The sequence below is a fragment of the Acanthaster planci genome, linkage group LG01, assembly GCF_054643075.1.
Source record: "Acanthaster planci isolate LZ-2023a linkage group LG01, COTS_SCS, whole genome shotgun sequence".
In the NCBI taxonomy this organism is placed as follows: Eukaryota; Metazoa; Echinodermata; class Asteroidea; order Valvatida; family Acanthasteridae; genus Acanthaster; species Acanthaster planci.
Window position 1 is genome coordinate 934415 of NC_141777.1, and position 16191 is coordinate 950605.

A 16191-nucleotide genomic window follows, 5' to 3' on the forward strand; every position below is an offset into this window, starting at 1 on the left:
CACTAGCTACAATAAAATTTGAATTCGCAAACCGTTAGAAACCGCAAATATTGCTAAAATTAACCAGAAATCTGTTTAACTTTAACACACTGTTAGAACTGAGAAGAAAAATACAGACGCAAATAGCATCGCTTTAGGGTGATGGTCAGTCACACTTTCGCTCCTTTCCTGGGGCGATTTCGGCCTCCCAATCGACTTGTCGGTCCAAAATAAAAACAATGTCATACTTAGTATCCCTATTTGTTTGCTATAGGTCCAAACAAATGGTGTCCTTGTTTTACTCCCATGTGTACAAGTGCACTGCTATTATGGCTCACTGGCGAAAGAAGAGAATCGAATTTCTTCCACGTATCGAATTAATCAACCACCAACATCGGCGTCCCGACACGAGACAGCAAAAAGTTGGAAAGGAAACACCGCGACGTTTGTACTGCGCATGGGCGCCAGGCCCCACCGCCAGTATCCTGGCGCAGTGTCATGTTGTGTACTACCAACAAAGCTATGCGGCTGGCTGGTTGGTTGTTCAACCATGACCGTCATATGGATGAAAACAGCTCTCTGATTCCCTCAGAACTCCGAGAGTAGAGCTTCATATGAGGACCTCCACTTATGTAGACGTGGGATTTTCGACTGCAAACCTGCTGGGAACAGTTCGGTGATAAGTTCCTTTCCGCCGAGGTCTTGCTTATGCAACTACATTGTGAAACCTTCAAATGATCTCGTGTCGCGAATAGTTTAACTAGAGTCAGTCATCTGCGTAACCTGTTTTCCGTCGAGTTGCCGTAGCCCTCGTTACGCCAGGGACCGTTTCACCGAGTCGGTGCCACTACGGTACACCGTCTAATACGCCACTCTGTTCCCATGAGGAGACAGAGCATGGCCCTGCTCAGCTCAGGCTACCCGGCCGCTTTTCAAGGTGGACTACCGTGCAGCGGGCTCTTTTCGCTAGGTGTGCCTGGCGCGTCGACCCCGCTGCCGTACCCCAACCTGTCCCTGATGAGGGTCCCGCCGCACCTTCCCATGGGCTTCGCGGTAGCCAATCTCTCCGCTGCTTACCTCCAGTCGCCCCAGTCCCGGTCGGACTCGGAATTCTCGGCCGTTCTGTCCAAGCACCACCAGCAGCATCACCAGTACCCGCAGCAATCCCAGCTTAATCCCACCCTTGCCCAGACTACCAACTCCTCGCCCAAACGCAAAGGTGTCACGAACTTCTCGATTGCCGGTATCCTGGGCCGGGACGAGGACGCCAAAGCCACCGAGAAATGTACAGAGACTAGCCCGCCAAAGACGGCGCGCGCGCCCGAGGAATCCTCGGCGAACGATCCGGAGCTGGAGTCCAAAGTGCACGTGAAAACAGAATGCTTGAGTTCTCCAAAAGGTGATGAGGAGGAAACGGACAACCCTCTAACCAGATTTTCCTGGCTACAGTGCACAAGATATAAGCCACCTCGATTGCCAAGTAAGTTTTAGGAATAAAATTAAAGACATTTTTGAACACGAGGAATGGAACATTTGACATAGCTCAAAGTGAAAGATGCTTGAAGTAAAGAGCCTGTAGCGAATAACTTTTATTAGAATTTCATATCACTGCACCAAAATGACTGTACATGTTGTTTGTTAGACATGCATTTCTTTCCATTTCTGTAAGCACTTTTTATTGATGTTGGTTTCCCTTCCCGTAAACTGCGCAGGCATCCTGATGGGATACCAGGGAGGAAGAGTTATTACAAAGACTGCAATAATATTGAAGAAACCTAACAAAAGAAAGAAGAAAAACAAATTCATAAAATAAACCTCTACATGATAAAAAGTGAAACCAGCGATTAAAATAAAAACAAATTACAGTACTTGTTTTGCTGTACATTTAAGTAAAAGAAAAATTCTTGACACCTTGTAGATATACACAAAAACTTACAAGAACTGCATCTGCTATTGGCAAAATAGTGGTTTTTCTTTCATCAGTCCTAAATGACATTGGGATTTCCTTTTTTTCCTGACATATTAAACTTAGGTCTCTTTGCAACAGCTTGCTTCCATTGAAAAAAAAGCTCTGGGAATTGATATGCGTGTTTTATGAGCTACATGGATTACACGTATAATCGATTATCAGTTTTCAAAGGAATAATTAATAAAAATGTTTTTTTTGTGTCTATCACTAACAAGAAAATATTACCTATAATATATACCTATTGTGGTCAGTATTTCACGTTCCCAACGGTTTACGGGAGCACCGATCCATTTCTCGGAGTAAGGACAGCACAATTATGAAATTTATATTCCCGCAACCTTTTCCATTTTCTCTCGAAAAAAAATCCAGCTGATTCCCTGACCTAGTGGGAAAGAAATTAGTGCAAATATTCAGCATTTTATACGCATTTCATCTTTACTCTAATTCCGGCAGGACCAGCTTATTATATAATTATAGTTCTTATGTCTGCGTCTCACATTTTTAAAAAAATTAAATTCTGTAACATAGCACTCAGCATTCTGTATAAGCGCATAAACTGTGTTGACAATCCATATAAAGCAAACATATTCATAAAAGAAATTCAAAGACATTGCCCTTGGCACGTTTTGTAATCTGTGGTGTAATAGGTTTAGTGAGCTTTCCAAATAAGGTTGGCCGTAAATATTCTCGGGTGTTGTTTGCAATTCCCTTTGTGTATCAAATCGGCAATAAACAGGCCACTGGTTTCTTCGTCTAATTAATTTCAGAAAGCCGAGCTCAAGTTTGATTTCCCTTGTCTCGTGTTTTTATTTCGTACATTATACCCACATTATCAAACAAACATGAGGTGATGGATGACTCTACACAGAGACTGTAGTCTCCCATGCCAGCCGGCAACCCAAGGGTATTTGACTGTAGGTTTAATTACTCCGATATCGACTCGTCGCGACGTCCCGTCATGCCGGGCCTCGTGACAGTGTGGTTTGTGCCGTTGAAGCTCTAGCGCTTATTTATGCGACCCGGACACTAATATCAGCCCAAAATCCTGATGCCCTTTTTTGATTTTTTCTATAGTACCGGTACCGTTGAAGTGAATTCCATCTGATTTCTTTTTTGCTTAAGTAGATGTTGTATTATTGAACTCTTCGTGTTTTAATTTTTTCAGGATAAGAAATGTTTTATTTTTAAAAACAATTTGTTGGTATCTTGATCATGTTTGGGTGGTTCCAAAATAATTTGGGTAGTTCCAAACAGTAATTTGCTTTGTAAGTTAACCCAGTTAAAGTCTCTGCATCAATTTAAAGTCCATCAGTTAACTGCCTTGCATAGCAGGAAGGTTTTGGTTAATTTATTCATCCATATGGGGGCTGCCTCCTCGCACAGACTGTTCTGAATCGGAAGAACGAACACATATTATTGCCACATTAGAACTGCCTATAGTGTAAGTCGAGCCTCGTGCCCACCGTGTACCGGGTGTTGAAATGTTGATTGTTAGATCAGTATTGCCCCTTTCAACACTGCCTGTGTTGCAATCAGGATGAGTGTTTTGTGGTTGTAAAAGAAGGGAGGACTTGTTTTGTTTTGTTCTGTTTATGTAGGCCCTATAGTTGAAACGTAAAATTTCACTAATGTTACATTTTGTAACTTATCGGAAATTCCTGTAATTAGCCTTTTGTTTTGTACCGTAGCATTTTTAGTGTCACCCATTTTATGACGAACTTCTTTTTTGAAAAGGTCGATCCCCGTTCCATGATGTAAGGGGTATTCTATTTGATTAATAGTTAACCCGGGTGTAGCTTCGTCCTGGGACCCATTACATCTGAATAACAGAGCTGAATAACCAGCGCCCAAAATGGATGCCAAATTTGCCAGACTGAAAAAGGGAAACAAAACATACTGAAAGAGACGGATAAAACCTGAATGAATAATGTGGCTGTCTCATCTCTTTGTTGATTGGGTCTTCTCTAGCTTTCGACTGTCATTTCAATCAGCGTGCACCCCATCTCACCCCAGCAGGGGTACAATGAATATCCCTCTAAACCCACTGCTTTTCTTTTAGCCCGACTTGGTCCTCGCGATCGATCGGCGTTTCTGACATGGCGAGTTCTCCTAGCAGTCCTGGCACCAACTCAAGTCGATATCTAAACAAGACTACTTGTAAAGCAGTGGAGTCTTGTCATCCGTTTGGGCCGTTGGGGAACAGGGTTTACCAGAAGAGACAGAAGATCCCGCCTAATAATACACGCGGGGCCTCAACCTCTTTTTTCAAACATTTTTCTTGACAAGCTCATTAGAGGACAGATGGTTTGTTTCCTTAGTGTTGGAAATTGAACGGTTAAATGCTTGATGTATTCATTGGGTAAAATTCCGCACCCTAACCGCACGTTAACTTCACCACTTTATTATTTACTAGGATGTATGTTTTGGCAACTGTGTTAACTACTTACATAGTTTTGCATCAGTGGGTTGCTGTAAAACTCTCCTCGCAAAATACGGAGACAAACGCGGGTAGTTGGCGTTGTTCAAGGCAATGTGAGGCTGCGACGCGTGAAGACTGGCCCCATTTTTTCTCTTTCTTTTGCGCAACTGTTGTAAAGACGCGAATAGTAAAAAAAAAAAACCACAAAGTATTTTTTTCTCCCCATGAAACCTCGTTAATATTGGTCGGTTTTAGCAGGGATATTTATCACTCTGATTTGGGACCAAGTTTACTTAATAGATTTGCCTTTCTATAGAAAAAGAGATGAAAGGGATTTGTGTTTTGTTGTTTCGGATGGAAAAGCTGGAGACCAGAAAAAAAATCTTTTTATACTGCAGGACCATTTTTGAAATACTTCTTTAACTAAATCAACACATACAAAATATCACTAGACCGAGACAAACTCTATTTTACATCTACTTATGAGAATCTTTTCTACTTGAGGTCAAAGTTAGCGTTAGAATAAATTTAAAAAAAACTTTAACGTTCCAGTGCATATAATATATAACTTTCTACGTCTGTCAACCTTGGCTGCATTGTTCATATGCACACCCTTGCCCATCTACTACATGTGGATGCCTTAAGCTTAATAAAAGAATTCGCTCAGGAGAAAAGGTCAATCAAAGTGCATGTGAAAGTATTGTTTGTGTTTGGTTTTCAGTCGATCTGTGCTACTAAGAAGGAAAAATTTCTCAGCAATACATTTTTTCGGCCTGGTACCTTTGTGAATATAACTTGTTTTGGAGAAGAAAGGTGACTCGTGGCTGCCTGGTATCCGACACAAGACTTTTTGAAGGAACGTGTGGCATTCTATTGCTATGCATTCAAATCTCTGATAAAGCATGGAGAATAATGGCTGAATTGTTGTCAACACTGTTCGAGACACTGACCTCCAACATTTCTGTTCTAAATACCCTAAAGTTAACCATTTGTTTTCATATTATATGCAGATCATAAGACATAGTTCTCCACTAAACTAGCAATGTCTGCAAATTGAACCAACCCTGTCTTGAATACCAGACAGACGACGGTTACTTTTATATATTTTTTCCTTGGCTGTTCTTTCCAATTCCACGTTCCAGGAGCTAAGCGGAAGGATGGAGCCAAGAAACGCAAGCTGGGTCGCAATCCCCGTGTGCCCTTCTCCCCTGCCCAGGTCACCACTCTGGAGCAGAAGTTCCGCTGTACCCACTACCTGAGCAGCATCGACGTGGCCGAGCTGTCTGCAGCGCTCAACCTGTCCGAGAATAGGGTGAGTACATGGTATCGCGGTAACCCCCAAACACCCCAGGGAGCGACGGCGCCGTAAGCCACGCCCAAATGACTTGGCTTCGTCTTCCAATAGCGTGTGCCTCCGTGGAAGCAGCAGCCAATTCCTCAAAGAAGTGTGCTAATGCTGGCCGTAGCCAGTTGATTCTGACATGGCTATACCTGGCTTGAGGTAAATGCTTGACGAATTTAATTTAGTCAACCTTGGTCACTATTTGCTCCCTTTCAGAGTTCGGGTTCCGTTGAGTAAGTTTAACATCCATACCTCGGACTCTTCAACGTTATTGTTTTGAAATAAAATGAAAAAGCATGAAAAAAGTTTTGCCCCTGTTGAGAAACAAAACCAGTCAAGTAAAGAAAGGACTGCATACATGACTGCATTTATCTCTTCGACACATAATGACGTTTCATGGAATTGGCAACTTGCCCTATCAAGACGAGTAGGTTTTAAAATTCGACAGATACTCATTGGCCTGGATTATGTACACGCTGATACATTTGTTCCCGAAATCCCTTGAACTATGTAACCACTCCAGGGTTTAATTCATTCATTCTGATTGGGCTGCTCGCGCTGGGAATGCAGGCGTGATTGGTTTGTAACACACCGGATTTCTCTCAGTCTTGAATCCGGATACAGTCGGTGCTAAAGCGCATGTACCCCCACCGGATCCATACTTTCGATCCTAAAATCCCACCGATTCCCCCGCGCCGGGGAAATTTAACAAATCGACGCCATTTGTGGTTAATAGTTGAGATGATTTACGGGGCTATCCGTGTGAAGATATTGTATTAATAGATTGTGTACAATTCACCATTGTCAGCCGGTGGACTGTGGCGTGGTGGTATTTTCAGGTAAATTTCTTTTATCGTTTTCTAGTTACACAACCGTGGTTTTTGTGGGGTTGCAGCGGTGGAAATTGCATTCCTCAAAAAAAATGGTGTTAGGACAAATGCATGCAGTTGCATTCGTAGAAACCACAGTCTGAAACTCAATCTCGTGTAGATTCATCATAATATTGGTATCAATCTACTCGGGCTAAATGAAGGAACAGTCGTGATTTTTAATCCTTTCTTATGGCAAGTCTCCGCCGAGTATTTAATAAAAAACGCAAGATATAATTTCAATATTCAATAACTTGCAACAAAACGTTTCTCATTAAAAGTCTCAACAAGTGCTGGAGAGTGCCAAATTTATATTCGAAAAATAGCTTGCATCAGGAGCGTTCTCTAAACAACAACATACTTAATTGGCTGACTGTACGATGGTTCAAATATATATATATATATATATATTAATATCAGCCAATGAGATCTTTACTTCAAATAACAGCCTACTCCATATCAGAAATGTGGTCACAACACTTGGAAGCGATTGATATTCGAGCCTATTGCCTACGAATAGCAAATATTTGAAGGGCCAAGTTTCTTATTCTTTCACAGTGTGATACGGAGGGTTAAAAAAATAATGGCCCTGCACTTTTGCCAGTCCTCTTCGTTGCTTGTTACTAGTGTGCATGATTCATCGGAAAGGACCGTGGCCTAATCAAAATTCTTGCCTAATCTGACTTTTTTCACTCAATGACATCGCGGGTAAGGTCTCATCTCTTCTAGAGCTCCTTATACATCGACTCGTCGAGCTGGCTGGCCGGAGAGAGGTTTGTGCCTGCGTCGTCTCACGTGTCGAAATATGGTTTCATCGAATCGACGATACGCGGAACTCGGGACTGTCAACGGGTTGGGAGCGTCATTGTGTTTCAAAAAATGCTAATTTTGCTATGGCAATCAGCAAAATATGATCATGGTCCTTAACAATGAACGATCATCCGAATACATGAAAGTTGAGAACTTGGCGATTGACCCAGTAGGAAAAAACTGGATAACTTGCATGTTATTAGATAATTGATATTTTCCTTGCTCAGAAACTTTTGAAGCCAGCTCATATTGACAGTCGATTCGAGAGTGGTGGTAAGATGGATACTTTATGGAAAATTGATGAAGTCTTTTTACTTTTAACTTTTTAAGTTGTTGATCGATATCAGGAGATACGTTGGTGGAATGTTGTTGAAGTCTTTATTGTCAGAATCACGCACAAAAGCTGGGAGATAAGCGTTTAGGTTCGAAGACAAAGTGAGCTCCATGCGGCGAATGGCAGGCTCTCCAAATTTTAGCCTTCGAAAAATATGCTTCGCTGAAATCGTACGTGCTCAACCTGCTCTTTCGATCAATCCTCTCAAAAGTTGGGTCCGTTGTCCTACTCTGAGGATGGACTATAATCATTATGAATATGTTGCATACTGTAAATACATGATTGTATATGCGTGAAATATTTGCGTATTTGTTTACCATTCTCTGTGTGTGGCTCAAACCAGGCTGGAGAAAAGAGAGCTTGGCTCACATCCTCAACTTGAATGACTTTTGTGACATCCTATATTCTAACCTGTTAATGTAATAGGTGATGGCCACACTCTAGGGGCAACCCTCCGAGTGGCTGGATGGCCTCGCACGCTGCGATCTCATCACCCGATAATTGACTTATCGCCTTGCATGTTGTTAAGCCTGTTTCCTGATTATTCAAAACAGCAACGCCCCACCCCATCAATTCTCACTAGCAAGCCCCATAGCCGTGGGCAACCGAACCGGTTTTTTTTTGAAGACTCGATTATTCAAACGAGCAGTGAAAAGAATTTCTAAATGCAAATGGGTAATTTGTCACTCCTATAACCGTTAAGTCAACTCGGCGATAACCAGAGAAGTACATGTTTTTCGTATCACTGTCATAATAATAGTCGTCCTGATTCTATAAAGTATAATCACAGGAAAATATTCTCTAGCAATTCTATTTTATTTAGTAATACTAGAGAGAGCTGATTCATTCTAGTATCATTTTACATAGAAGTTCATCTTTGTCGTGATTCGTGTTTCCTGCGTGTTGTTTTTTGAAAGTTGTGAAGGCAAATACTTCTGATTTGTTTACACCAGCAAAGCATTTTACACTCGCAAATTTATACAACTGCTCATTACTTTCGTGTCGGAGTTGACTGAGGGCACCATGCATAGTTAGTATGAGATTTGCAGTCAAGGATATCAGGCATACAGGGAAAATAATAATAATAAAATAGTTGCTGAATAAAGCACCACCGCAGGCAAGTCAAAGTGAACAGTGCCGTGGGCATTGGAAACGAGCCTTCCATTAGAAGTAAAGTCCACTTTATGACGGCTTGGGCAAAAGAACAGATGATTTATGTCTGGAAATTCAAACCAAAATAGCCAGAACCTTGACAGCCTTGGCCGCAGTCCCAAATTCCTCGGTAAATAATTACATGTACTAACACTGCAGGTGTTTTCATTGAACTCCCTCTGCAATTAAACACGTCTCATGGCATAACCGCAGTTTAACGATCACTTCTGAACGATTTCTCCCACTTAAGCTAGCTTCGTGTACAAAATAAATTTCAAATTTAAATTCAACATTCAAAATATGTTGGAATTTCAAACCACATGAACCACATTTCTATTGCGATTTGCGACTGTCTTTTGGGGAACACGTTAAGCGAAGTTACACCACTTTCTTATCAACACTTGTGTCCAAACTTGAGCGTTCGATGCGTCAAGGCCCAGACCAACAAACAGGGTGATAGTGTACAGCTCTTCAAAACAACACACAACCTATTAAAACAAAACGCAACTGCCCGGGGGAATCTAGCGAAGTTAACTCGTTTAGTTCACTTCATTGAACCGCGGCATCGGGTCCAGACCCGCTGACTGTGGCGGGACGATGCGCGTATACCCGCCACAAAAAAGCACCGTATAAAGTCAAAATCGGCCCCGGGGAAAGGGCCCAGTAAACGGTGGCATCGCTTCAACCAGCACGGCTTGCGCCGTCGTGTAAGTAAAAAAAATGTGAAGCGTGGGTCTTGCTTCATTTTGGGAAACTATTGGGACAGAGGCTTCGCCACATTCTTTTGCATAATACGCGAAGGACGTAAATAAGTTTTGAATGACTAGAAACTCCTGATTACAGTGCTTGTCCCATGCAAAATCAATATCTGTCTCACAGTCTAGCTGTCATTGTCGGTGTGTTCCAGCCTCTGATTGGACGTGCATCTGAAATTAGCTCATTAAAAAGCGGAACAAAGGCCCCGTATAAAGTCACTATAAACGTGGAGACAAAACTAATGAACGCCTCCAGAGCCAAAGCACACAGCGATAATGATATGTTCTTGGGTGATTATAAACTAAATGAGGTTAAGTTACCGAATGCTCGTCTCATAAATTGAGCCGCTTGGGATTTCAGTGGGAAAATGTCCCGTGCCAAACACTTTGTATTGATGTAATTTTCTGAGGTTTCCCAATCGTGACATTAGCGGTGATATTACTGACAGTCTTCATTTTTTGTAGAATTACCTTTTTCTATTTTCGAAACAACAAAATTCAAACACGCATCGGTGTCTTACTGAAGGAAAAACTCCCAATGATTTAGTGAGAGAAGCGAACTCCTACCATGGCATTGAGATAATTACTATAGTCTCAAGGCCACAACTCAAATTTTATTCTTTGCCAGTAATGTCAAAGACCATGATTATACCATTTGAATTACGTTTAATCGCTAAAAAGCAGAATGCACTTTCTGCGAACTCATCAGTCCGTAGTGGTTTACGGCAAACAGACCGATGTGGTTTGCTAAGGGGACACCCTCTCACATGACTTCACATGTCATAAACAAGTTAACGGTGCGGAGGCAATGCGTCGCCGAGGCTAGTAGGGGCGACGCGCCGGTGTCGTCCGCAGGGGCCAGGGCCCGAGCAGGCCACTTAACCCTAGCCGTCACGGTGTGGGAAACATCGTAATAGAGCGTGGACACGATCCGTATGGCACGGGGAGGGTTAGTCGATCTGTGTACGGGGGCTGCTCAACTCTGAAAGACAAACTTGGGGCGACACATTACACCGCGCTCCGGTGTTCTGGTTTGTTACTCTGCGACATAGTTGTAAAATGGCGCGGTCATGGGGTTGTAACGTGCTACTATTAGGCCTACTTACCACGCAAGTGATAACCCTTAAACAACAAGTTCATTTACCGGCGATGCACGGCGCCCACTATACCATGTTGGTTTCAAATAATAGAGTCAAGGCACTCCTCGGAATGTTGGAAGGGAAACATCAAAAAGGAACTCCCGGAAAACTAGACAGCACTTGCACTTTTTTCAAAGTATCTGTGACTCTTGGCCAAAGCCATGGTGTGTATATCAAGACCTGATCTCCCTGCAGTCTTAAAACATTGTGTCAGGTGGTGACATATTTTGGGTGGAGTGCAGTGACATTTTTACTGCTTTTTTCTTCCATGTTAATTGTCCATACAAGCAGCAGACTTATGTACCCACTGTACAGTTTCACCAGTAGACCTGATATAAAACCAAACAGAAACAACTTTGAAACTTATCTCAATCGCGAATCTTATACTCTTCTAGTCGTAAAACTAATGTCGTCGAATTGTGCATTTGTCATTGCAATTATATCTTTAAAGCTGTAAGCCACTTTCCCTCTGTTAATTCGTGTTATCGCAACGGTAGTGTCCCTGTTAACATTTTGCAACCTGGCTCTCCATGGCTTTAATAACTCTCCCTTTTCTTGTTTCTCTTGTTTTCGCGGTCCATTTTCAGGTCAAAATCTGGTTTCAGAACCGAAGGGCTCGGGAACGACGCGACAAAGAGGCGGCCAGCAAGGACGCTCCGTCCTCACCGAACGGAACCCTGATGAAGCCCTGCAGCTCTCCGGCACCCGCCACCGGCCCGTCCTCGCTGATCACCATGGGACATCCCGCGCTGTCGCCCTCTCCAGTGGACGGCTGTGCCTCTGCTTTTACCCCGCTCTCGTATCCGTTCAGCCGTTAAGTATTCAAATACGTCAGAATTTCTGGTCTTTGTTCAGAAAAAAATACTTAAATATAGTACTTCCATTGCAAGGAAATACAGTACAAGATCACGGTGTCGTTGATTCTCTTTGTTCAGATAGTGGTTGAGGCATGAGGATAGAACTACCAAAATTAGCTACCAAAATCGAGGGGAAGTTTAGGGGCGATGTGGACACTGAAGTTAAAAAGGATTTCGGTTTATTTGATCTCGTTGATAGTTGTATGTAAATGTATGTTAAAAACTGGATCAGTCCAAAACCAGTTCTTTCAAGAGAGAGAGAGAGGGGGGATAGTGGCGTTGTAGGTCCAACCGTAAATAGTGTCCATCCCTCACTTTGAGCAAGTACATTTTGCTTCCAAAGATTTTATCCATCTAATTTAGTCCTGAGATTTCACGGTGTCTTATCAAACCTGACTGAAAATGATAATTTTGGATACAATCCAATTAGATTTCAGTTTCTTTCTTTTTTTTCCCCAGAAAGTATAGATTTAATGACCTTAATGTAATTATTTCGGCATTTTTTAAAAGGCACCTTGCCTCCCCCGGGGACGTCTACTTCAGTCAAGTAAACATTTTCATACAAAGTTTTATAGATGGAAAATCTCGTATATGATTGAACCTGTTTTTTCAGCAATTAACAAATGGAAACCCACTCATATTCCTGATAATTGTTATTTTACATAGTTATTTATTTATGAAAGGCGCTCGTCATTCGAGTGCAGACAGCCCACATCAGCACAAGACTATTCTAAAAAGTGCTCTCAGAGTAAAATTAATTCTGATATGTTGGCTAAGCCTTATAACTAAATGGATACCCCAAGATTTTGTGTCAAGTATTTTTTTACTCAAAGTCATTGAGGCATGATATTTAAGATATAAGGTTCTGGCAAATCATTTCAATCAGCTGTGCCGCATGACCGTAAGTCACTCACCTGCAGAGGCTACGTATTCGCCCGTGTTGGTGATGTTTGATATTTATTGGATAGGTCAAATGAAAACTTCATCCGTCCCATCTTTCACAAGTTAGCTTTTTGCAGTTCTCCTAAGCTGCTTTACATATTTATTTTAGTTTTGAACAAAGATCTAATTTTGATGTAAAGTCAGAGATCCCAAATGTCTTAATATCACCGATTGAATGACTTCAATTAATTAGTGAAGTGTGTCAGTTTAGTACATAATAAAAGTAAATTGTTGATGCGTAATGCTGTGTACTAAAAAGTACCTTGAAGTTAAAAAAGGTTTTGTAAAATAAGGTAGTATAATAGAACTGTGTAAATATCATAAATCTAAATATTGTTGGATGGAATAAAACAGATGTAAAGATGAAATGCAGAGCCAGCCTTCTTTCTGCAACTAATCAAGCAAAATATTCTGTCCACACAAGCCAGCCTGTAAAAAGACTGGTTTCTGGGCAATATACACGAGGACAAACAATATCAACATAAAAGGCAAAACATCAACGCCAATTCATGCAAGCAAACCACATGTACAATTATACATGTACATGCATTGTGCATGTAACGAGCCGACCCTTGACACAACTTTCGCAGCGCCCTCTCTTGGCCGGTGGAGTATAGTCCCTTCATAGAGTTTAAGCAATCGTGAGAACATCCCAGCTGCGGGTGACTGGAATTTTTGTCCTTTAAAAACTTGACCACCTTTCGAAGAAATTGTCAATCAATCTCTGAAGACTGACCGCAATACGTAGACTTTCTCTGTTTTCCCGACGTACTGCCGGGAAGGCGACAGAGGGCGCTATACAAGAGCCTACAGGGGTGCACTGAACTAATTCAAGCTCCATTGAAAATAGTGTAAAATGAACCAAGTTTGAAGCCCCATGGCAGGCAACTGAAGTCCCTGAGGCCTCTCAAACAAAAAACAATGTGTTGTTTGGTCCATCAGATTTCATTTGATTTTCAATTTTTAGTAGGTTAACCAATGAATTTTTTTAATTATCCGCCCAAAACAAACTCACCCCCAAAAAGTGAATGTTGCCAAGCCCTCACAGCGGCCATTTTTCAAATGACATCCCTCACCTTCCTCGGGCTCTTCTGACTAATTTCAATCCCATTTTTGCCTGCTTTGCCCCCAGATGGGTGCCCCTGAATCTACAGAGATGATCCTAGGCCATACTGACACAATCCCACCATTTCTTGGCCCAAACAGACCCCTCTTTTTGAAACAATCTCTGGGGGGTACTTTTTGTGCGCCTCGGCCTGGCGGAGAATTTTCCTTAAATTGGGACACTGCACCCATAGGGTCTAGTCCACTAATTCAAGCCCCATTGAAAACAGTGTAAAATCAGCACCGTTCAGGGCCCAATAGCATGCACACCACATCCCTGAGATTTCTGAAACACAAATGAAATTCTTGTCTGGTCACTTATCCTTCAATTTATTGTCAATTTATTGTAGGTTAACCAATTACATTTTTAATTATTCTTGCAAAACAAAATTACCCCGAAAGAAATGATTTTTCCGAAGTCTGATTGCAGCCATTTTTCAAGTGGAAACCCTCAACTTTCTTGGGCGCTTAGGACCATTTTTCAACCGTAGTTTTTAGCCCTTCTGCTCTCATATGAAAGCTCAAAGATCCAGGGAGTTGATCCTGGCAACGATTTACACAATCTCACCATTTTGGGGGCCAAATAATCTCCTTTTTCAAAAGATACTGTGGGGGCACTTTTAATGCTAATGAGCTGGTCCGAAATTCTCACTTGAATTAGTGGTCTGCACCCAAAATCTCACGAGGCCTACCAGGGATGAACTTATCAACTTGATTACAAGTGAGGGCCAAATTCATGGGGAAATGTGCCTTCCGTAAAACTGGTAGCATTAAATTACAGTCTAGAGGTGAAATGTGTCGTGTAGAGCTTTGAAAAGAAGCGGTGGCTCATATAGGGTAACTCCATCGACGACTGGCTCATTTCCAGCAATCATTTTGACTTCCTCCTTTTTTCTTCGCTATAATACTTGATTCGTGGGAAGTTTTCGACTGAAGAATGATTAAATCAAAATGGCCTCTTAATTTATACTGGTATGTGAATTCTTCGACCTTTGTGTACAGCCTTGAATACTCACAAAAATACAGGCACTTGTTTTGGAACATTAAATTTAAATTTTCTCATTTTCAGAATTCTTTTACATCTTAAAAACAGATCACTGTAAGTAGATTATTTCTTCAATTTTGAAACCCTCAACAAAATTCATCATTGACATTTCCTCTTTTATAAGGCCCACCGCAATCGTCACGTTGTTAATGTTTCTGTGGTTTCTCTGAGCGTAGAACAGGGAACCGACTGTCCATTCGGTTATCCGACTCGTATACCCAGCAAGAAATGAGACCAAGGGGTATCCCCCCAACATGTCCAATCCCTATACACATTCCAGACTATTGTTACTTAACACATCCCCCAAGATGTCTGAAAAGAATTCCCCAGATTCCTGCGAGACAATGACCAACACAAAGCAGGGGGGGGGGTTCTAGCCGTCTCATACCTTGCCGCATATGCCGACTCGCCACGAAATAATTTGTCTACCTATGTGCGCAGAGGCTGCCATTATCAAATCAACATTGTGCTTTTAGGCACAATGAGATCATTCTTAAGAATTAGGGTATTGCATTCTACGAACTTACCATGAATACACACTGGAATCCCGTGTGCTCTGTCCTAAATCATCTCGTTCGTGATCATTCAACATCGAGTTTCGATAAAAAAAAAACAACCAAAGGGAAACAAAAAGAAAGAAAAAGATACAGGCAAGCTTCATCATTGAGATTACCAATTTTCAAAATGACCAACCTTGATTAATCTGTCGTATTTTACGAGCCGTGTCCACCGACGAAGTCAATCCGTGCTGATTCCGGCGGGATTTGGGGGGGAACGGAACAACACCATAAAACGTTAAACAGGTGATTAAACGCGCTTGGCGATGGAAATGAACGAGTGTCAGACCGCTGCTGCAGTCCCTTAACAAAACGCTTTCATCACCACCCAACGATCTTCATCAAGAACCCCCGTCGTAATACACAAAAAATAGCCAATTTGGCAGTGAGGTGGTACGTCTTTAACCAATTTACAAGTGGTAAATACATCCACACTGGCGTATCGGAATCACTTATCCTGATGAATTACTCCTCGGCAGTGTGCCAGGTATTTGCCATACCACCGTTGGTTTGCCGGCCGGCCGGTCGTGCAATCATCAACGGAGGAATACCGACCCGAGGCTTCGCTCCCGCTCGCCGCGTGTAAGTCACTCGTCGGCGGAGTGCCTGGGTCAGGTTTCGCTTGTGCGTTTATTAGTGCTCTCCCATTGTGCTCTGACAGTGCCAGCAGGATGTTGATCATCCTTTGAACTTTTCTTGCCAAGGATAACCTCGAATCATGGCTTTACTGATTGAAGCTCTTTCCCGCGCGTTTGTCTCTGAGATGGTAATCATCTCGCAGGCTCGTCTTCAAAGTCGTTCTCTTCACTTGCTCTTGCTAGGTCGTGTTTTTGTTACAATTTCCTTGCGGTACTGAAGATAATGAGACAACAGCGTTCATGTCATATAAAGCTGCAGAGTGATAGCCTCTCAATCGAC

The 16191-nt window shown here is 42.1% G+C and overlaps 1 protein-coding gene across 1 annotated transcript; it reads left to right on the forward strand.

The window, feature by feature from the left end:
- Nucleotides 1–480: 480 nt before the first annotated feature.
- LOC110977673 (homeobox protein XHOX-7.1-like) lies at nucleotides 481–12935 on the forward strand. Its single transcript, XM_022231975.2, has 3 exons — nucleotides 481–1459; nucleotides 5510–5679; nucleotides 11356–12935. Exons 1-3 carry the CDS (start codon nucleotides 862–864, stop codon nucleotides 11584–11586), a joined length of 999 nt encoding a protein of 332 aa, XP_022087667.1. The 5' UTR covers nucleotides 481–861; the 3' UTR covers nucleotides 11587–12935.
- The last annotated feature ends 3256 nt before the right edge of the window (nucleotides 12936–16191 follow it).

Coding starts and splice junctions, on each gene's coding strand:
- LOC110977673 (XM_022231975.2), top strand. CDS start 862: ATGAGGAGACAGAGCATGGCCCTGCTCAGCTCAGGCTACCCGGCCGCT. Junction 1,460..5,509: donor TAAGCCACCTCGATTGCCAA/GTAAGTTTTAGG, acceptor TCCACGTTCCAG/GAGCTAAGCGGAAGGATGGA. Junction 5,680..11,355: donor TCAACCTGTCCGAGAATAGG/GTGAGTACATGG, acceptor GTCCATTTTCAG/GTCAAAATCTGGTTTCAGAA.